The sequence below is a fragment of the Triturus cristatus genome, chromosome 3_1, assembly GCF_964204655.1.
Source record: "Triturus cristatus chromosome 3_1, aTriCri1.1, whole genome shotgun sequence".
NCBI classification, from domain to species: domain Eukaryota; kingdom Metazoa; phylum Chordata; class Amphibia; order Caudata; family Salamandridae; genus Triturus; species Triturus cristatus.
The window spans coordinates 122,519,196-122,541,545 of record NC_140583.1 but is presented as its reverse complement, the minus strand read 5'-3'; the positions used below and the strand labels follow the sequence as shown (position 1 = coordinate 122,541,545).

The 22,350-nt window shown below is 44.8% G+C and overlaps 1 protein-coding gene across 4 annotated transcripts in view; it reads right to left on the bottom strand.

Annotated features, from left to right (window-relative positions):
• ANO1 (anoctamin 1) overlaps positions 1 to 22,350 on the bottom strand; it is an 852,930-nt gene that overhangs the window by 17,878 nt on the left and 812,702 nt on the right. For all 4 annotated transcript variants that reach the window (XM_085643533.1, XM_085643534.1, XM_085643535.1 and 1 more), the window contains 2 exons: positions 20,120 to 20,172; positions 3,672 to 3,856 (listed from right to left, as the gene is read on the bottom strand). In XM_085643533.1, the coding sequence (XP_085499659.1) occupies positions 3,672 to 3,856; positions 20,120 to 20,172 (238 nt within the window). The remainder of the gene's footprint in view (positions 1 to 3,671; positions 3,857 to 20,119; positions 20,173 to 22,350) is intronic.

Here is a 22,350-nt window from a genome sequence, read left to right as displayed (position 1 = left end):
AAGGCATCAGGACATGGGGTGGGGGAGATGGAATTTTGGGGCTTAGGGTGGGAGAGGGGGTCTGGGTTATGGCAAACCTAACAACGCATATCCCCATACCAATCATGCCTTTACCATGAAATTGCATGGTAAAGGTATGCGTGGTAAAGGAATGTGTAGGTCAGACACATTCGTGTTTCGGGTTGCGTTGTAGAGGCACGCGTGCTTTAGCCATGCGAGCCTCTGTCATACTACCCCATTCTTTTAAATTGATTTCCATGGTTTCAGTGTCCAATATAGCTTCCACTCTTAAAGAGCTGTTATTGCTATGTCTACTGCAGTGAAAGTGTCATATAATACTCCTATGTTCACTAGCAGTTTTTTAAAATAAATATTTATATTGGAGATAATCAACCAGACATGAAATTTTGCCTGGAGGCTGATCTTGCAAATCGTGACTCAAATCTGGCATTTGAACAGTTAAAACATATACTCCCTGATTTATATTTTTGGAGTACATTTCTTACTAAGGAAATGTAAAGTCATTTTTCATGTCTAATGGCTGTCTAGGATGACTGAAAATTTGATAAAGGTGAAGTGGAAAACAAGAGTACCATATATCCACTCCACAACCATAAACGAGGATTCTCAAATACATTGGGATTCTGAAGAACATTGAAAACCTGGAATATTAGCACATTTAACATACACTAAAGAAAGTTGTTAAGAGTTACTACACCTTATTATGTCAATGTAATTCCTTTGGAAGGCTCTGCTATTGCTTTAATTCTAATCACTGGGCCCGACTCACAAAGGGCCCCCAAACTCGTGGTCGAGGTCTCGCAGTTGCTCATGGTGTGACGTTCGCATTGCAGTTTCTCATTACCACCCACCACGAGTGTAGAGCCCCTTTGTGAATCGGACTCTATATTTTTATACCAGATGTGATTTAGGTTAGTTTTAATTTCGTTGATTGTTTAAATCTAAATATGGTGGTCCAAATGATGGACTAAATCAGGAGTTAAACATTGTGTTGTCATGAATGTATATATGTCTGTATAGGTATTTGTAGACAGGAAACCTAGTTAGAGAGCAACAGACTAACAAACAACAACAGGAGCCATGAATTATGTTGTTTTGTTGCAGTATTGATGGGTCTTTGTTTTGTTGTCAATAGGTAGGTTCCAAAGCAGTTGATAGCAGAGGTTGAAGATAATATGCAACAGAATGCTTCCATTCTCTTCCTTCCTCAAAAGGCCCATAAAGGAGACAACCTTGTCTATGGCAGCCCTTAGCTGGGCATGGCCAGGCTGTGGGACACTATGAGAAGTTGACTGAAATAGGGGAATAGGCAAGATGTTTCTGGTGGAATATCATTGATGTCACTTTCTAGAGAGATGATCGGAAATAAGGTGACATCTCTTCCTGTAAAACAGGATGCTGGGAAAAGTGGTGATGACACTTTATAACATGATGGATCATTGGACATGAAATCTACTTGTCTGGTTTATTCCTTTCAAAGATGGTTGTGGCAAAAAGATGTGCTTTTGCTTCCTATAAAGGCAGATGCTGTGATGTGGGGATGTCACTTTCTGGGGTTTGCCTGTATGGTTTCTTCTTTTTAAAGATGGTTTTGCAAAAAGTCAGTGATACCACTAACCTGTTACCTTTTTAAATTGGAATTAATCAACTAATTATTTCTATATCTTCTAATATAGAGTATTTAACCCCTTCGGTGCCACGCCCTTTCCCCCTCCTGTGCCGGGCGTTTCCCACGCGGGTGGGTTTCATGACGAGATAGTCTCGTCATGGGCACAGCGCGACCGTGCTCCATGACGAGACTTTCTCGTCATGGGTACAGAAGAGGTTAAGAAGTGTAAAGTTGCTTTTCAGGATGGGTATAACCAGGATTGATTTCCACAATATGCACCTATGGTAAATTTAGACACCATACATTTAAATGTAGCTCACTCGTGTAATGAGTGATTATTCTGCGACTGTGGCATGATTTTGCCCATGATGACTTATGCTGGATGACCTCCTAAGCACCTACCCACAGTGAGATTTCACTTTGCTCTATGTCCACGTTTCATTCCTAATTCTAAACAGGAGCAATTTTCTGTTCATGGTCCAAAATGTACTTATAAATAATTAATTTCTAACATTTCATAAAGCAGAAGCACACTTGATGGACAATGGGGCAATGCACATTGATAAAAGTACATTGCGAGAAAACATGTATCTAGTTCCAAATGCAAGTTCTAACCTGAGTGGAAAGGTGCAGGAGGAATGGAAAAGCCTATGATAGTAACATGAAGATTTTAGTGCATAACAATTATTAGTTGTTTTATTTGTTATATAAATTATGTTTCTATTTGTTTTATAATTGCAACGAAAGTGGTCTGTCATATTACAGAATCTTGTAGGGAACCAAAGACAAGTCTTTGCTGAGACAAGAATTTGGTAAGCTAATCTTCAAGCAGAAGAAATGGGGCATGAGTGGTGATCGTGTAAAAGTTACTTTCAGCGCTTGGAGGTTTTTCCGAATCATTGCTGCTTAATGCCATTTAGAGGATGTTTTACTGAAATTATTTCAGAACTTAGATAGAAACATAGGTGTCCAACTTTATTCTGCGAGCCAAGAGTCATGCAAGGTTTTCAAGCTATACCCAAATGATAACTTTAAATAAAGTAAATATGACATGTAATCTTTCACATAGACACTGGGTATCCTGACAATCTGACAAATCATTTACCCTTGTGACTCATGGTTCTACCGGTTAGGTACAAAACTCACTTGAAGGACCTCTCCTATCTAGGACTAGAAATCTTTGGCTGATCTAAAGCTATAATAAATATTAAAAGGATACCTTTTTTTTGGTGTGGAGTATAACATTGAGTCCAGGCTCTCCAATATTATCAAAACTCAAGTGTATTGTGAGTACATTCAACAGAGGTTTAAGAAATAATTCAACTCTTTTTGTTGACTTTTGTTGAGTTATACCTTTAACTTCTGTTGAATGTACTCCCAATATATTTGTGTTTTTTTATATAATTGGAAAGTTTGGACTCAATGCAACACTCCAACCAAAATGTGGGTATCTTTCGATATTTAGTTCAGCTTATGTTTAATTAATATACTGGTTTTATTATGTCTTCTTGGTATGTTTGAGTTTGACAAGGGTCACTAGCACATGTATTCATGCATGTACCTTTTATTCGCTTAATTACGCTAGTCAGTACCTCCTTTCAAATGCATGCATACCTGTTCTCAACATGAATGTTATTTCATGTGCTACCGAGGTATCAGGAGAGTGTGTGTCTGCTGTACGTGGGTTACCAACAAAAGTATGGTATAAGGGTTCTTTCAAGCTACTAAACAGTCAGCATTCATAGGGAAGTCACACATTCAAAGTCTATACCCATTACTTGTTAAATTATCATTGGCGGTGATATGCATCCATAATTAACATCAACAAAAAAACGAATGCATTTGTAAGACAGAGTATCAACACACTAATATTTATGTTAATGTCTGAGATGGAAATCTATTTACATTACCACAAAAACTTTCTTTTGGAAAATTGAAGCATAATGGGAGAACTTTGAATGGTGCTCTAAAATGTTAAATGAAACATCCAACAAAAAGGACACACAAGAAAATGTTACTTCAATTCTTAGAAATAATCTACCTGCACATCTCCACATTGTAGCCAATCTCTTGCAGGTTAATGGGATCCGTTCCCAGCTGGAAATCACTGACGTTAAAATACGAGAGGGTATGGTTCACAAAGCCATGCATGGTGCCGTCTGCACTGTACATGTACAGGTACACGAGGCGTGGGATGAAGTCAGATGTGAATGAGATCACAAATGCCTGAACCGTGACAGTAAACAGCATGAGTGCAGTGTTAAGAGACATGAAATCCCACAAATCCCCAACCAACACTACTCAACACACATGATTATCATCCAATCAATATAGGTTTCAATGCTATAAACCATCAGTGCCAGCCATGTTAACTTTCAAACAATTGATTTATCAACACAATAAAACACAACATTAACAAATATAATATGTTCAAAGAATTCAATGTATTTACTATGAAAAAATGCACAATTTAGGGAAATGTTGGGCAATGCCTTCCTAGACAGTGGATAGGCCAGCTCATGAAATTTTATATAGGAAGGCAGTGCTAACAATGGACTTGCATGTGCCAGATATGGATAAATCATACACGAGTAGAACATTAAGTACAAACTAGACAGCTATAAAAAAAATGAGAATACAACTTATGCACCAAAAATGATATACTTTCAACATTATGTCAGATTACACAAATCAATAGGATCCCACACCCATTCGGACCAATGCTTAGTGGGAATTACATGGAATGCAATTTCAGTTTTGAACAAAGTCTAGGTAACATTGCTGCCTGAGTAAATCTTTCAAAGGTTTTGCAGTTGTGGGTACTGTGTTTTTTTTTTACAAGGGTTGTTCTTAACTTCTTTACTTCCTAGTTTGAAAATAGACTCAACACCCAATATGAAGTGAATATGGTACCCGCTTCTAACATTGGTTGTACAGATTGGTGTCTTCTAAAGATTCTCTTGAACTTTGGGATAATCGAAGAAAACAACTAATAGGCACACTGCACGATCTGTTGAAATCAGTGCTTTACTTATATACCATGTGTGTGTATTGTAGCCGGCACTCTCATACTTTCGTGTTTTAGAAACTAATGAATGGCCATGTTTGGTTCACCAGAAATGGTCTAAACATGTGTGAATTTTGGTTATTGTATACAATACACGTATTAGGATCATGGATATAAGCAATCCAGAAATCTTCATGTTTTTAGAGTGTGTGAGAGTGAGTTCGAGTGCTTGGTATGATTGGGGGAAGGGGGTTAGGTGTTGCCTAAGGAATTCATAGTTGTGTAAAGATGTCTAGAAAGGAGACTAATTAACAAAGGAAACTAAGCATTGTATAATTAAAATTGTTATAAAGGAGAGAAAAATACTTGCTAAATAATCGGTCATAGATTGCTTATTTGGTACATTAATAGTGAAATAATACAGGTGACCAGGGGTCCTCATTGTTTCATCGTTGATGAATGAACTACCATTGAGTATGGGGACAGTGAGACCTGATTTCCACCGCTACAAAACAGAAACCCCCCAAAGAAAGCTACTTATGATATACATTGTTGTGTTTGATAGACAATTTCTTTACGAGCATTGCCACTGTGGCTACAAGATACAAAGGCTGTCAGGAAATACTTAGTTTTGGATTGTAGGAAAAGACCTATTAGAGGCCAAGTATTTTTGTTCGTCAGCATGCAGTAAATGAAAAGATTACATACCTGTGGAAGGAATTACTTAGCAGACAGACAACTGTTGGTGATGGAGGGGAGAATGGAGTATCCAATGAGCAATACATAAAAACCTACGTTTCATCTGGCTGTCAAGTGCACCCAAGGCAGAAGTCAAAGCTCAAGTGAAATATGGTCACATCTAAGAGTGGCTGCACTTTAAATGGTTTCTAGTCTTCAAATGAATTGCTATGATGTGCTAATGCACAGGGCATTGCCATAATCCAGTCTTCTAGTACATGGAAGCAGGCACTGGACATTTTGTTGTGCACCTAATGGCCTTAAGGTTGAATCTTGAACAAAGGAAATGGTGCTTTGCAACAGCCAGCGACCGGCTTGGGCATCAAAATAAAAGTGCCCCTGTCTGCATACCAGGGGTGTAAAAAAGTGGCCCACCGTCGCAAACTGTGACATATTGTCTGGTTAGTTTTAAAGGGGTAAAGACTGCACAGATTTGGGACTGTTGCTGGCATTGTTTGTAATATTGGGGAAATGAAGCACTGTATTTAGGGCTATTACTTCCATAGGACGAGGAATGGTGTTAAGGTGCCATCTAGTGCTGGCACCAAATTACTTCAGAAGGATAGTTTGTTTTAAATGTATGGTGAGTGGGCCTTGGCAGGTTTTAAATATTTTGACTGAATTCACAAAAGTCATGTAAAATTCATGAAAATTCCAAAATTATGCATTACCGATTCATCATAATTTCCTTTACCTAATCACACATCTGGCGTTAAAAAAGTCTTGCATTTTGCCTGCAGCATTAAAAATCCTTGCTCCTTTCCTGACAGTGTGCTATTTTCGATGTTTCACAAGTTGTCTATATTTGCAATTAACATGTCATGAAGGTGGAGTGTAATGTACGGATTAGTGTATGGGCCAGGGGCCAATGTTATTTTGGCTCACCTCATTTCTCTCCAGGTGGACAGCACACACAGAGGCATTATCTTACTGATTTCCCAGGAACTGCTACAATGCCATAGGCATCTTTCTTCTTCCTATTGGTCTCCTTGCTCAGGTCATCACCAATTGTGCCAACCGTTAGCTTGCTTATATTCTCCCACCCCTCAGACATGGTCTGTATAAGGGTATTGCCACCCTAGGGGAAGTGACATTTCGGCCTCCTGTCGTCCCTGGCAAGTAGAGTGGTGCATTATTGTTGACTTCTTGCCAGGGTGAGCTGCTGCTGCTTAGCCTTGCCTAAACTATCCCTGCACCCACTACCTCTGAATGCAAAAGCTTCAACAATTACTCATTTAGTAACACAAAAAGGCCCCCAATACTTAAGAGTATTAACTTCCAACAACCGTTACAGTTACACATGCCATGATACTCCAAGCCAGTATCCCACCTCTCACCACCGACTCAGACCTCAGTTGGGACTCGAGACACTATATGACTCCTCGGTGGTTATCTCCGTCACCCCAGCTTTCTCCTTCCTTCCAGCCTTCCTCCTAATGCTTGTTTCTCCATCTGCAGCTTTTACACTTCAATTATAGAAGCTTCCTCCACATTTCTTGCCTCTTCTCCTTCAGCTTTCTCGCATACTCTAACGGTGCTGCTTCAGCATTCTATTCTCTCTGTGATGTTTCCTACATCAACTCTTTCTTGCTGTCAACCTACAGCTCTTCCTTCCATCTCATTCATCATCCTGAAGTTGTTCATTTCGATATAAAATAATATTGTCTTTTAACTGAAACTTCCCTTTTCCTCCTCACCTCATCTCACTACTGTGTCTGCCTCGCTCATATTTTCCCCCTTTTTTTCATCACTCACTTATCCTCCTCAACTCTGTTTCTGCTCCAATACTCTCTACTCTATTACCTGTCTACAGATCTTCCTTCTCCTTCTCACCTCTCCTTCTTTATTTCAAAGTTCTTCCTCTGCAATTTCCATTTTCCTCTCACCCGTCCCAGGGCAGTTTCCCCCCGACATATCTCTGTAATCCATGCTGGTTAAAGTCTCCCTCCCACTGCTCCCTGAGCAGCTCTATCTAACTCTCTCTCCCAGTATTATACTTCTCCATTTCACCTCTACCCCAGCCTGTTTCCCAGCCCCATGTTGCATCTTTTTCCCTCTTCCCTCTTCCCCTCTAGAAATTCTTCAACAAATCTGATGTACCTCAGTGTACATCAGACCAAACCGTGGGTAGCAGGTGGCTGGTAGGTAAGGTGTGCTCTATGCTGCACTTTTTATGGTCCGGCTTGCACACCATCAAGACTTTGAAGCAATGAATCTTCTGTGCCAAGATTGGAAATGTGAGTTGCCAATTATCAACTACCACTTGGTTGCAGAGACATATGAAATTTCCCTTCCTATGTTTGATTTCTAAGCCTGAAAACAGACTCTCTTTTCGCAATCCACAAAAATCGAATTTCCTTTAATGGAGTCTCATGCATTAAAAAAAAAACATTTATCTTTTAAATCAACTTTTTTTCCATAAGTAATTAATCATACTTCTGTGGCCTTTTGGTCCCTCACATACACTGTTCTTTGCAGCTCCCAGGTCACTAATAAAAAAATCATTTTCAGGTATCAGACGGAAAGAAATTCATACCTGTCAACCTCTTGATTGCAGCTGAAGTCAAGCATTTAATAGGGTTCTGCCATTATGATTAATGGAGAATAAATACTTCTTTGGGGCGTGATATAGGTTTGAAAAGAGAGTAACCCCATTAAAATCTCTGAGTGCAATTTGTGTCTCAGATATTTGGGTAGAAATGAAAAAAGAGTGATACCCGCAAAATGCATGTGCATTGACAGACATTGAAATTACAGTGGAGCAATGTAGGGTGTGACCTGCCTTAGATCCCTCACTCCAATGCTTATGGTTGTACAGCCCTAAAGAACAAATTATTTACCATCAGTAATGCTTTTTCAGGGGAATATTCTATCTAACCACAGATTAATCACATTGTGAATATCCCCGGACACCAGACTTGATCCGGAAAACTCAAAAGCAGTGCTGTCTAACTCCGCCCTGAAGCCGTTCCGCTCAAGAGGTGACGAGTGGAGACGCATGTAAGTGCTACCCAAGTCTGCAGACGTCAGTTTCTTTCATGACTCGTCCGCGCTGTTAGACGTAGAGCCCTTCAGCGAATTATGAGAACCAGTTTGCAGATTCCTGAACTGGGATCTTTTTAAACATCTATTAGGCCATTCCACACACCGGGGAGGTGGTAGGGCAGTGAGGAATCTGCAGTTGAATAGAGCACCCACCACAAAAAGCCCTAAGTTGGCATTGTATGCCCAGAAGTGGGTCCCTTGCTCACGTTGCCACTGGATTCAAGCTAGCCTGGCTGATTAGGGGTGTTACCCCTAAACTGGTCCCAGGATGCTTGTTTCCGGTCCAGGGATGACCTGGTTTGGCAGTTCCGGCTGGACTGTTCCGATGAGGGACAGGGTCAAGACTGATTTGCATATGGCTGGGTCTGAACTAGGGTGGCGAAGTGAGCTAAAGAACGTTGATGGATTGAACCCAGATCTATGACTGGGAATGTCTAAAACGTTTCAGCGCTCCGTCCATCATCTCTTAGTGTTTCCCAGTGCAATTACAATTTCTAAGAATGGACTTAGAGATTGGAGGGTCATATCTGCTCAGCAGATATGACCACACATGTGATAGAGTGCACCCTGCCTTAGGGAAGTAAGGCCTGCAGTAGGGGTGACTTAACAATACCTCATGCAGTGTCTGCGCATGTGCCATGTCGACTCTTGAAATTTCTCTGCACCAAGACACACAGCCTGCAATGGCAGTTTGTATTATCTTGGTGAATGGTCCCTAGGTTCACAATTTGAGCTGCAGCCTGAGAGGACCCTCTTCAGTCCCAAAGCCCTAAATACCAGGGTTACCTTTACTAGGGACTTATAGGGATTGCTATAGTTGTGCTAATTGGGGTACAGTTTTAGGGAAAGAACACTGGTACTGGGAACCTGGTTAGCAGGGACCCAGTACACCTCAGTCAAAGTTGCACCCCAAACCAGGCAAGAAGTGGGAGCGGGGTACTGCAACAAGAACCCCGTTTCCCACAGTCAGGTGGCACCGGTGCCCATGTCAACAACTGCGGGACTGGCACAGAGTTCGGTGCTGAAACAGAATTAGGTACCCATGCTGGTGCAGAACCTGAAACTTGGTCAAGGGCACACACACAGTAAAAAGGGTGGATGGCCTTTGGATTCATCTGGATGCAATCATTGTAGACCATGGAGTCGAGTGTTAAACCCAACCAACAGACACACCCTGACATCTGTTTGCGACAGTCCCCGCAAGGCTTAAATTCTGTAGTCATGGGTGGGAGTGTGTGTGGGGGGTGACATGTTGCCTGCACACTGGAAAATTTTGTAGGAAAAAAAAGCAATGCACAGAGTGAGGAGACAGAAGTGATGAGCTCTGTATTGCATAAGAAGGGGCAGAAAGAGACGCACTGATGCCCGTGTGATTGGGTGGCACTTATATGAGACTCCGGATGACTGTGAAGCAGAAAGTCATCAAAGCAGAGTCGCTCAGTGCCACCTACTCGCATCCAGATGCATTGCTTTTGAGTTTTCTGGATCTAGTCTGCCCCCATGGATATATATACAAGATGAAGAATCTGTGGTTACAAGTATCAATCAGAAACAAAACACCACAACTTTCTATTCATCCATAAATGCCTTGTGGGATATGCACCTTAGCATTGGGGCACAGACGCTAGTTGCGAAAATCAAGATATTAATTGAGAAACACAGAGGTTTTCAGTAGCAATAAATGCTGGAAAACTTAGATAAAAGCATTAGTGTATATGAAATCCCTGTCAATAATGTTTAGTCAAGCTTGGGCCCTCAGCAAATCCCATCATACTCACCCAGCCAATTCTCTGCTACAATGGCTATATGTTGCCTTTGTAAATAGATCTAAACACTGCATTAATGCTACACTTGCATATCATTCAGTAAGAATGAGTGTGCATAAAGCTGGAACTTCAGTCTCATCCTTCTGAGCAGGTTGGCCAGCTCATTACTGTGGAGTATTTCAAACCCAGTGCTCTCAAGCCAGTGCCTACTTCAACTAATGCAAAGCCTAAGCACCTTATCTTCATGCAAGAGTGACTGTGTGTGGAGAGACAAAGACATGTAGGTGAGAACTTGTCTGGTTATCAATTACTTATCTTAGTCCTCACATTAAAGATTGATGGAACTGAACATTTGCATGCATCACTTCCACTCAATCCCAGTGATGCTAGCAAGATTGGAAAATGGGTGCGAACTGAAAAATGTAAAACAAAAAACCTTCAACATTCCTTCTCTCCTAGGTCCCAGCTCCACTGGCCAGTCTCCCGCTCTGAAAGGAATTTTCTAGGCTTGATACAACGACAGTCAAGCCAAATATTGGCGAAGTTACAGAGTTTCATATGGGTGTTCTAAATTGTCTTTAACTGTGAAATTGCAGAGAATTTCAAAAAAATTTCACAAAATAGTTTCATAGTGAAATATTGTTTGCCTGCTTGTATACCTTTGTGTAAGCGATTAGACACCTTGCATAAAAAGTCTTGAAAGATATCGGCACGATATTGGTTCCAGCAGAAAATGTCCCTCAGCGAAGACAAACAAATATCTAACTACTATCTCTTGAGGTGTTTGAACGCAAGTGGACTCTTGCTTCAAAAAAGTTCCATGACACTTACTATGATATTTTTATGAGTTTTGCAAATGTTGTCAGTGTAGTGTAAATCTTGCTTATTTTTATTTGAACAAGATGATAATTTCTCATCCATAGATTCTACAGAACTGGTGCAAGATTTATGGGACCAACACAAATTAAAGGCGATGCCCGTCATTTGCCAAAGGCAAGCCTGTCTCACCTCGTATGCACCTTGACCGTGCCCAGCCCCACGGACCTTCTACCGATACGACGCCAGCACCCTCCTTGCCCTCAACACCAGATGCCACGTTGCCTGCCACCTCACTTTGGCGAAGGACAGCCAAGGACCTTTCTCCTGCCAAAACTGCAGCTGCAACCTCTCCCACCTCCGCACTACAACTCCTACTGCTCCTGCACCTGACCAACTCAGCTGCATCCTCCTCAACACGTGCTCCCTCCACAAACATGCCCGGGAAATCTGGGACCTCCTTGATTGCATCTTCTTTGAAAACTCCTTCCTCACGGACACCTGGATAAACCCCTGCTCGGGCCCGGACATCAGCACCGCCATCCCCGATGGTTAGAAGATCACCCGCAAGAACCACATCATTTGACCGTGATGATGCATCGCTATCATCCTCAAGAACCCCCTCTCACTGACCACCCACTCATACAACCCAACAACAACCATGGACCATCTCCACTTTCATGTCCAGACCAACCCCAACACCACCCTCCATGGCACCCTCATGTACAGACCTTCTGGCTCCGCGCACCCTTCACGGACGTCATCATCGACTGCATCGCACCACAGGCTCTCGCATCTACTGATTACAGCCTACTCGTCGCCCTCAACTTGCACCTGGAAAACCCCAATGACGAGAACATCGCATCCCTTTTGGAGAACCTCACCAACATCGGACTCAAGCAGCTGATCACCTCTCCAAAGCACGTAGCAGGATACTCGCTCGACCCAGTCTTCTCCGCCAGCGAAAACATTCCCTACAGCCACACATCCGAACATCGGTTATCTGAGACAGAATCAATGACAACGTACACAACAGCAAGGAATTCTTCGCCATCGTCAAGGACTTCACTAAACCCAACAGCGAAACCACAGAAGTCTCAACCTCCCAAGACCTCTGCAACAAGGTCAGCACGTACTTCAACCACAAGGTCAAGCAGTTCTAGGACAGCTTCGATAGCCAAGACCCACCCATCACTCCTGCCACCACCACACTTGACAATGCCACTCCCCAACAGATCCTGCTCAACTGGACCCCGCTCACCACGGACAACACTCTCAAGACCAAGAAGAGCATTAACTCTGGAGTACCCTCCGACCCCTGCCCGCAGCACATATTCCACAGAGCCACGACCTCCATCGCACCCGAACTACGCCGCACCATCAACTGTTCCATTGAGACCCCACCTTCCCCGATGACTGGAAATATGCCAAGATCAACCCCCGCTGAAGAAGCCATCCGCCAACCTGATATACCGCAAGAATTTCAGACCCATCTCCCTACTTCCCTTTCCTGCCAAGGTCATCGAGAAGTCCATCAAAGCCCAACTCTGAGTTAATCAAAGCCAACCACGTCTTGGACCCCTCTCAATCTGGCTCTCCGAAGCAACCCTAGCACCGAGACTGCCCTCCTCGCCTCCACTAATGACATCCGCTCCCTCCTTGACTGGGGAAAAACAGCAGCCCTCATCCTCCTGGACCTCTCGGCCGTCTTCAACACCATTTCCCAGCACACCTTACGCACAAGACTCCACGACGCCGGCATCCATGACAAAGCCCTGGACTGGATCCATTTGTTCCTTACCGGTAGAACACAGCGAGTCAGACTACCACAGTTACTCTCATAACCCACAGATATCGGCTGTGGAGTCACCCAGGTTTCTTCTCTGAGCCCCACCTCTTCAATGTCTACATGGACCTGCTCCCAGCTATAGTCAGGAACCACAGACTCAACATCGTCTCCCTCACCAACGAGCCCACAATTGCCAGAAACATCTTCGATGACCGGATGAAGCCCATCGCCTCATGGATGAGCGACAGCTCCCTCAAGCTCAACTCGGACAAGACAATAGTCATCATCCTGGGAACCAACACCTCCACTTGGAAAGCCTCCTGGTTGCCCGCCGCATTAGGAACTCTCCCCTAATACCCAAGGACCAAGCACAAAGCATCTGCATCATACTGGACTCGTCAATCACTATACCGCCAGTTTAACGCTGTCTCCTCATCATGCTTCCACTCGCTTCACCTGCTTTGAAAGACCTTTAGATGGATCCCCACTGAGGCCAGAAAGACAGTCGCCCATGCACTCACCATCAGCAGACTCGATTACAGCAACTCACTCTATGGAGGCGTCACCCAGAAACTCCTCAGGAAACTACAGAAGGTTAAGAACGCCGCAGCCAGACTGGTCCTCAACATCCCACGCCATAGCCACATCTCCAAACACCTGCGAGAACTCCATTGGCTCCCAGTCAATAAGAGTCACTTTCAAGCTCCTCACACACCTACAAAGCCCTTCACGACGCAGGGCCAGCATACTTGAACCACTGCCTCTCATTCCACACATCCATCAGATACTCTCGCTCTACCCATCAGGCCCTTGCCACCGTACCTCGGATCTGCAAGACCGGGATCAGAGTAACAGATCCTTTTCCTACCTCGCTGCCAGAACCTGGAACACCCTGCCTCTCCACCTCAGGCTCTCCCCATCGCTGACCCAATTCAGGAAGGATCTCGCGACCTGGCTCTTCGAACGAACCTCAGCGCCCAGTCAGACTTGCAGTCCCCCTCCCCCTACACCCAGCGCCTTGAGACCCTCACAGGTGAGCAGTCACGTTTAACAAATATTGCTTGATTGATTGAATACAGTGCTAATACATTGCTACATCTAGACTCTATAAATAACAAATGTTCCTATCAACCAGATAAACATTATTGACATCAACCTGAGAAGGACTGACTCGAATTTCTTTCTAAAAATTGTAGGTCACACACAGATCTCAGCAGTAGGCAAAGAAGCGTACTATGCAATCTTACTAGCTTCTTCCACAAAGTCATGCATAGCCACTCCTCAGGAATACCATTTTCTCTTCTTCACTCCTTTGTCCAAGTCTGGAGACTGCTTCCCTCCTGGATATATAAAACTAAAAAAATTAATCCATCCTCTCCAGGTGTGCCTATAATGGACACATCTACCCAGAAACCTTCTCTTTTGTCTGTTTGAAAGCTAGTCACTTTGTGCTTTCTGTGTCTGGATGGGAGATTCCGGCTGGGCCTTTTCTGCATGTTATGGATGGCGTTAAATACTTAGTGTAACTTCCTAGGTCCATGCTGGGCTTGTCACCAGCTTTCTTCTTCCATTATGTGCACCCTCATCCCCTTGCGAGGTTTGCTTGGGGCTGTATGGGACTGGTTCATGTGCTTGGTCTGACCTCCCCTAACCTCCTTCTGTGTCTGAGGTTATGGTTGTGGTTCCTTTTCAGGAGAATCTGGTCAGCTTCTTTTGTTGTTTAAGGTGGACTATCCTGCAGGCTGGCAGGGCTGGTCATTGGCTTTCCATGCATGCTCCCTTCTGGGCTGGGGTTAGGGTGTACCAGTTCACTATGCTGCACCGGAGTCCCTTAGCTGGAAGACAGGTGAGTGCCCATTTCTTCTTTCTTGGTTGTGGGCTGGGCTTAGGTCCATGCTGTGCTCCCTGCTGGGATTGGGGCTTGTGGTGTGTTCCATTTATCAGTGTCTCTTACTGGTGATTGTGTCTTAGCCTTCCCATGTTTGCCTCTTTGAAGACAATGCGGTGAACTTCTGGTGCTTGGCCTGTGCTTCAGTGCTCCCTAATGTGCTTGATGGCCAATGTTGGGTGTGTTCTGCTGGCGATGCTCTGGATCAATGTGGGGGTTATAGGGCCAGTTCTTGGCTGCAGGGATTGATGTGGGCTTTCCCAGTGTGCTCCATGCAAGACTTCCGCTAGATGTGATCCTTCTCTCTGCACAACACTGTAGCCCTTTCATTGATGGCCAGGTGCGAAGCCCCCCTGCTTTGTCCGGGATTTGGGCTGATTGTGGGCTTTAACCTGTGCTGGGATGCTGGGCTGTGGGCTCGCTCGTGGATGTGTGCCCTATCGCCCTCTTTCATGGCTGTGTGTATTCCGGTCTCCGGCTTGGCTAGCTGTGGGCTATGTGGTCCTCATTCCAATGTTTTGCCCACACTTTACTGGCTCCCCACTGGGCTTGTGGCTGGGGTGTGCCTGCCCCGTTACGGGGAACAGGCTGTTCCTTCCCTGATGGACCGGTCTGCCCCTCCCACCCTTTTTTTGCTGTGGAGTCGGCTGGTCTTATGCTTCCTCCTATGCTCCCTGCTGGCCTAAGTGCTTGTGAGAGGTGCTCTTGCATCCCTGTCTCATGTCTGACACTGTGCCCCGCCTCCTTGCTGCGCTTGTTAATGGAGCTAGGTGTTGGTTTGTTAAAAGAAGTCAGGATAAATGGCCCTAGATCTCACCAAGGCACACCACCCGCATGGACTGAATACAGACAACTAGTTAACACCTCTATACAGTCTCGTGAATGATAGAGCAGCTAAAGAAATGTCACTATAGGCAGCCTGGTTACATGCCCCTAGCGCCCATGCAGTGGTGACAGAGGAGCAATACACGCCTTGGGTGGTTACAGAGCGGCAGGATAACATAGGGTCCTGCCAGGAGTGAGAGAACCACTCTTAGAATGCACTGGACAAATGTCCCATAGGGTCTCTCCAGGACAGCCACATACGCAGCCCTGGGCCTGCACTGGGTAACAGCAGCTAGATAAGTGCCCTACATAACATGTTTTTTTGTAAAGCACATGCTCACTCAGAAGGGTACTTTGGCGCTGAATAACAGATATTTACTATTATCCAACGGTACTCATCTTATCGACCTTATAAGGATGTATGACCGAGTGGACCCACCGGGATTTGAACCTGTGACCATGAGGTCAAACACAGACCCCGACAGTGGACGTTTAAGTCCACCAAGCCACCACACCCAGCTCCCACTCAGGACGAAGGTGGTGGTGGTGGGGTGGGGTGGGGTTGGGGGGGGGGGATGGGGGGGTGCGTCATCACCTATTCACTCAAATAAGCACTACACAATAACCCACTTGCTGCTATCCCAGAAAAAAGGACTAGGCCTGAATATATATCATCAGCTTCTCATAAGTTGTTTAAAGAAATTGTTTACATTTTTTTTTTTCAACTGATGTAAAGTAGGTTTTGTATCGCAAAGTTCGGACCACTGCGGCAGTCACTGGTCTTGGCAGCTCACCACAGAAGTAACGAGGCGCTACCCTTCTCTGTGCTGCCCGTTCAGCAGATGGCACGCTCCTGTGCCCTCCCTGTGGCTCCTGCTGTTCAGTGCTCCCCCGGAGTGGCTCCCCCCTATAATGAGCCCTAATGGTAACAGGTGGAGCGCTGCGGTGTTATTTGCGTTCACAACTGGAGGTGCCCGGCTGCTGGCACGAGATCACGAAGTGGCAAACAGCAGGGAGGCTCCCCGGACGCCACTTATCACAGCTCCCCAGACAATCCTGCACGCGCTAATCAGCGCTCGAGACACACGCGCGGCAAATTAGCACTTTTCGAAGAAATAACTCTTTCCATGCCTGAGGGAGGTATGAAGCCAGGGAGACAACTGGAGGTGTGAACGCTGGCACGAGCTGTTTGTGCCATACACTGAGAGACGTACGTTTAGCTTTAGGGATCCCAGATATGGCGCAATAATAATATCCATATGGAAAATATTATTTCATAACGATAATAAAATCTATCACAATAGCACAATTTTTGTTTTGGGCACGCAACGGGCCTGAGTTATATTATGGCGTTTATATAATGGGTCATGAAAGTTATACTCCTTTTATCCACACAAAAGGATGAAAGGCTGAATCATTTAAGTGACTGAAGTCCCCCCTTTTTTGTTTTACTAATTTCGGCTTCTGTACATAGGTTGTCCATTTATTAAATGGTGTGGCACGATAACAGGAAAACTAAGCCCAGGGTGATAAATATGCGGTTACACACTATGGCCTTTACAGAGAGGGCGATCCGTGAGGGGTGCGGCGGCAGCAGAGGCGCAACTAGAGCCACATTTCGGGGGGGGGGAAGGGGGGGGGGGGGGCTAAGAAAAAATTTCGGGGGGGGGGGCTGAATCTTGTGAGCCATAGGTAGAGTGGAGCTGCAGGGGCTCTTAGAAGGGGCGAAACAACAGCGAGGCCTCATTAACATGCAAATGGTCTTTTAAAGACCTGTGCAGTGCTTGGGTGCGGCTGTGTATGCGCCGGGAAGCTGTCTCATCCCGGGCTGCCACACACGACGGTGGGGGGGAGAGGGGGGGGGGGGCTGAAGCCCTGTGAGTCCAATGGGTGTTGCGCGCCTGGGCGGCAGGGAGGGCTGGGCAGAGTCAGGCAGATGTCAAACGGACACTTGCAGAGACGGTCACTGAATGGCACCGTCCTGCTACACTGGATTTACACAAGCACCGGCTTCTTAGGGAGTCTGGAATTCTGCTGGGCCAGTCTGCCTCTTCCAGTCCACCGCTGTTATAGTTTGCAATACAAACTTAAAATAGGAGACTGAACGTCTCCCGCAGTATCATTTCACCATTACAGAACTGGTATACGTCGCATTTTATTGACTAGATATACGGGAAATAAGAATTCGATTATGCCCACGCGTGTTCATGAAATTGCAGCTGTGTGTGAGAAAATACGTTTAATATGCCGCGACATTAAAACGTAAAACAAAAAAGGCAAATATTGCTTGCAGTGTTTCTTGTATTTCACAGACAGAGGGCTTGGTTTGTAGTTAGGTTTTGGGCAACTCTCCTGCAGGCAGCTGTAATTCCCACAGGGTAAACGCTTGCTTGGTAGAGGCCCCCGTGCCATCCACTGATGTGCCCTTCTTACAGCTGAGCATGGCAGAAGGGTCAGTCCAAACCTTCCTGACTGGTGCCTATTTTGTTCCTACCACGGAGAGTGGTGTTCCAGGTACAAAATGGGGGAGTGGCTCAAAACGCAACCCAGTCTCTCTATGTCTAACCTTAACTGGCAGCCAGAGCTCAGTCCAGCAGAACCTCACAGGAAACCAACAATCCTTTAAACATTCCACACATCCGGCAAGGGAGAGAGCGGGATATTCCAATGTAGACAAAGTACAGGGAGGAACCGACTTTCAAGAGAGAGAACTCGCATTGTTGCAGAGACTTGACGCTTCTCCCTGGCCATGCCGATGACAACCATCACATCCTCTTAGGTTTTTTGGGGGATAAATCAGCGGTTGGATTTGCCCACACACGATCTTCCAATGAGGTGACACTGGACAAACCATCTCTGCTGAGTTGCATCTGCTGTTGTTCTGTATGTTGGGTTATCCCTTCAGGTGTGTTCTGAGATGGGCCTTATCATGAGACCTACTGTCCGATGGTTGAAGATTATTTGTGGTTGTCTCCTTGGGAGCTGCACCTCAGTGGAGTATAGGTTCGTGGATCCTCTTCTTGGACCGATTCATCAGTTGAATGGTCAAATCCATAGGTCAGGTTCTTTTTGGAGCTTGCCTTGTATGGTACATTACTGCACTTTTCCAAGTGGGTGCAGGCGCTGGCATGAGTGAGCATGCACAATGTATGTGGTTGGCTATTTGGGTGGATATTTTCAGCTAAGCCTAGAGTTAGGGCTACTGAGCTGATGGTCGCGTTGTATTCATGAAAATGGGTTCAAGATTAGTGTATTGATCGGTGGCCGAAAAACTCCATCATTTTGCTGTTATTGATAACAGCAGAACTATACTTGTTTGAGCATTTACTTGTGCTAACGATGTGCTCTTCGCCCCAGAGAGCCGCAACTACATGAATAACTGGCTGAAAACGGCACAATATTTCTCATAAATTACAGAGCAGATAATCACAATTCAACTATAAATTTGCACACTTCTTGCACAAGACATTGGGCCAGATTACGGGTTTGGCGGTCCTACAGCGGACGGTGCAACGTGCCATCTGCTGTAGGACTGCCAAAGCCATGGTGCTGCTGCCTGCAAGATTAAGAGATTATATCCTGGTCTGGAGGGCGGGCCTGCGGCAGTCTGATAGCGGCGGTCTGTCAGGCTTACTGAAGAGCCTGACATACAGACCACCACTCTCAGAGCGCTGACATCACCTTCCTGCACGATGTGGCATACATGTCAAACCATGCACGAAATGGGGGTGCACTGCAAATACAGGGGGCACCACCAGCACATTTCTGCCTCTAACTACTGCCCGAACGCCGCAGGATCTTGGATCCCTGGTGGTCGCAGCGGTCCTGTGGCGGTCCGACCGCCGCAGTCATAATACTGCAGGCGGTCCCACAGAAGCGTGTTGTACTCCTTAAAGACATAGTCAGCATGTTTCTGAACCTTGAAAAAAAGCAGGAAAACTTTTTTTGTGTGGACAATCTTTGTGTCCATAATTTAGAGAGACTGCAAATTGATGAATGAGTTCTTCTATTCAACTGGATCACCAGCAACACTAGTCCAATTTCCGAATATTATACATTTTGTTGCCTTCCATTATAAGCTTCAGGCCATCCCCAAACGGCCCCTCTCCTTTATAGGATGGAAGGATCTTTGGATGTACAAGGATTTGGACCCGTGACTTGTAGGCTGTACACAGAATTTAGCAGAAGGTGCTGAGCACACTATGCTGGATTACCAGTTCACTACACTGTGCACATGAATTGAAACAGTATATCATATTGGGGGACCTGTGCCCGGAGCAAGCACTGAATGCATTTGCAAAAGGCACAGTTCCAACTTTTAATCTGGGTATTCCGTGTGAAAGGGTGATTTAAGACAGCCATTGCTAGTTATGGGAACAAAAACACTTAACATGTTTACTGTACCTGATCATTTAATGTAGTTTTACGAATGCCACCATATTTGTACACACCAATATATTTACAGTACCAACAAAACAAGCCAAAATCTGCATTTGGTCACACACTGAATTACTAGCTCACCCACATCATTAACCATACATAGCTTAACCCATATCCATTAAAAAATGACAAGTGTAGAAATTGCTATTTCAAAAAATATTCAGGAAACTCTTACATTTATAATGACAGCCAGCTTTCCTATTCCTCGTAAGATATTGTACCAAATGCCTAAAAAAGAAAATTAAATTGTTACAGACAAGGATAATGGCCCGGCAAAGTGTTCATTACCTGCACAAAATCTATACTTCTTCATCAGGAAAGTAATGTTACCCACTTGAAACGCGGAGCAGCGGTAATTTGCTGCCGCTGATACTTGTATTTCGACACACAACCCACCTACAGCTGGTATTGATGCTGCCTGACCTCAAAGACCAGAAGGAGAGCTATTAACTTCCTGATTGTATGCTACATGCAGCCCTATGGGGTCATGATATAAGAGGATGATTCCTGGCCCACACTCTGCTGGGCTGACATCACACACAGGAGCGGCATCAGGAAAAGACTTTTATCAGTACCATGCCCAGTACATGGTTAGGAGAGGCAATAGAAAGTAGGGGTTTAACAACTTGAGCACCTGATGTGGTGCGTTAAAATGTGTGTGTCTGGAATATATGTCTGTGTTTGTGTGTGTGTATAAATGTGCGTGTGTGCATGTGTACATGTCCGTACCTGTGCGATATTTGGTAGGAGTTTCTGGCATATGATGGCAATAACTGGTGTGTGTCAGAAGAGTAGCCTCTGTGGTTTTGTAGCAAAAGCTCCCTCACGGTGGGTTGTGAAAAGGTAAAAAATTACTATGGCCCACAACACAGGTGGTGAAATATCACCTGCAGTGATAGCTCAGGGTGAAATTTTACTAACATGCCGCTATTCGCAATATCAGGCATTTCCAGCGAAGCATTATTTGGTCATCAAACTCCAGACCTGATACTTCCAGGCCAAGAGACACCAGACCCTGCAGCACAGCCTGGCCCCAGTAAATCCCTGGAGCAGTCTAGGGGAAGCGCACAAGACCCACCCAGACAGGGAAAGTCGGCCCTGAATATCTGCCCCTCCAACCCTCTCCCCAACCCTCACTTGCCTTTTCCTGACACCTTTCACCAGGAGAGATAAGATGGAAACTTTTCTCTGTTTTTCTCCCCCCAAAAAGGAGAAAAACATACGAAAAAACACCTGGGCAGGAATTCTGGCTGTCCATAATTCCTGTACCCAGATCCAGAGAAGGTCCATGGGAGCAATTTTGAGGAGTGGAAAAGTTCCATCAATTCATACCTCTAGAAACAAATGACTCATACTGTTCAACTTATAACTTAGGGTTTTGGGTCTGAGCTCAGCCTTTTAATCACAAGTTCAAAACGGATTTCCCAACTGAGATGCGGGAGCCAAGAAAGTATACAACATCGTCTGAATATATCTCTTGAAGTTTTCTGGGTAGAGTTGTTTGCGTGTCAGATCCTTCTGAAAGAACACGTGTTTCCGAGACAAAGATTTACTAGGAAGACTTAGTGTTAAGGACTGCATCATTAATGGGGGCGCAACAACTATATTCATCTGCCTGCCTAGCTACAGGCATTCTTTCATTACTGACCAGGAAGGAGTAATCTTACTTAAGAGACAGGCTTAACCCCCGAGATAATTTCTAGAAATGCAGCGATTCCAGTGTCTAATCTCCCTGGCACCAGCCCCAGGCAGCAAGCAGACACAACCCGAAGAGTTCAACAAGCCATCCTAAGGGATATGCCTCAGGAAACAGCGCAGGGGGTGATTCACCAAGGCATTTAGGTTTACTGGAAGGAAGGAGCACTCCTTTACATGCGTTTACATGCCCTTGTGAATCAGCTCTTAAAAGGCCAACTCCCTAGTAGTAAAAGTGCACAGAGAACACTTTTTTATTATATTGATTGCATATTAAAATTCCCTGAATATTCCCATTTTCGGAGTTTTGAGGTAATGTCACAAAGGCATGTAGGAGTACGTAAAAGAGTATCATTTAAACGTATGCCAAGTTTCACTTTTTTTGCTACTTGCTTGGTAATCCCAGTTTTTTCTTTAGAACTATTTTCTACTGTATTTATTTCCTTCTGAGCAGTTAGTATAGCACTGCGGTAGCCACAATTGGTATGTGAAGCACGTAAAGTACTCAACAAAAAATTAAGGGGTATATGTATGAAGCCCATTTCCCGTTCGCAAATGGGCCGATTCTCAGAATCAGCCCGTTTGCGAACAGGAAAAAGTCTTTTAAAGCCTTTTGGGATGTATCATCCCAAAAGGCCCTCGCCAAATAGGGAATCGCAAAATTTGCACTTCCCTATTTTGCGAAAGCATTTAAGCAATCGCAAATTGCAA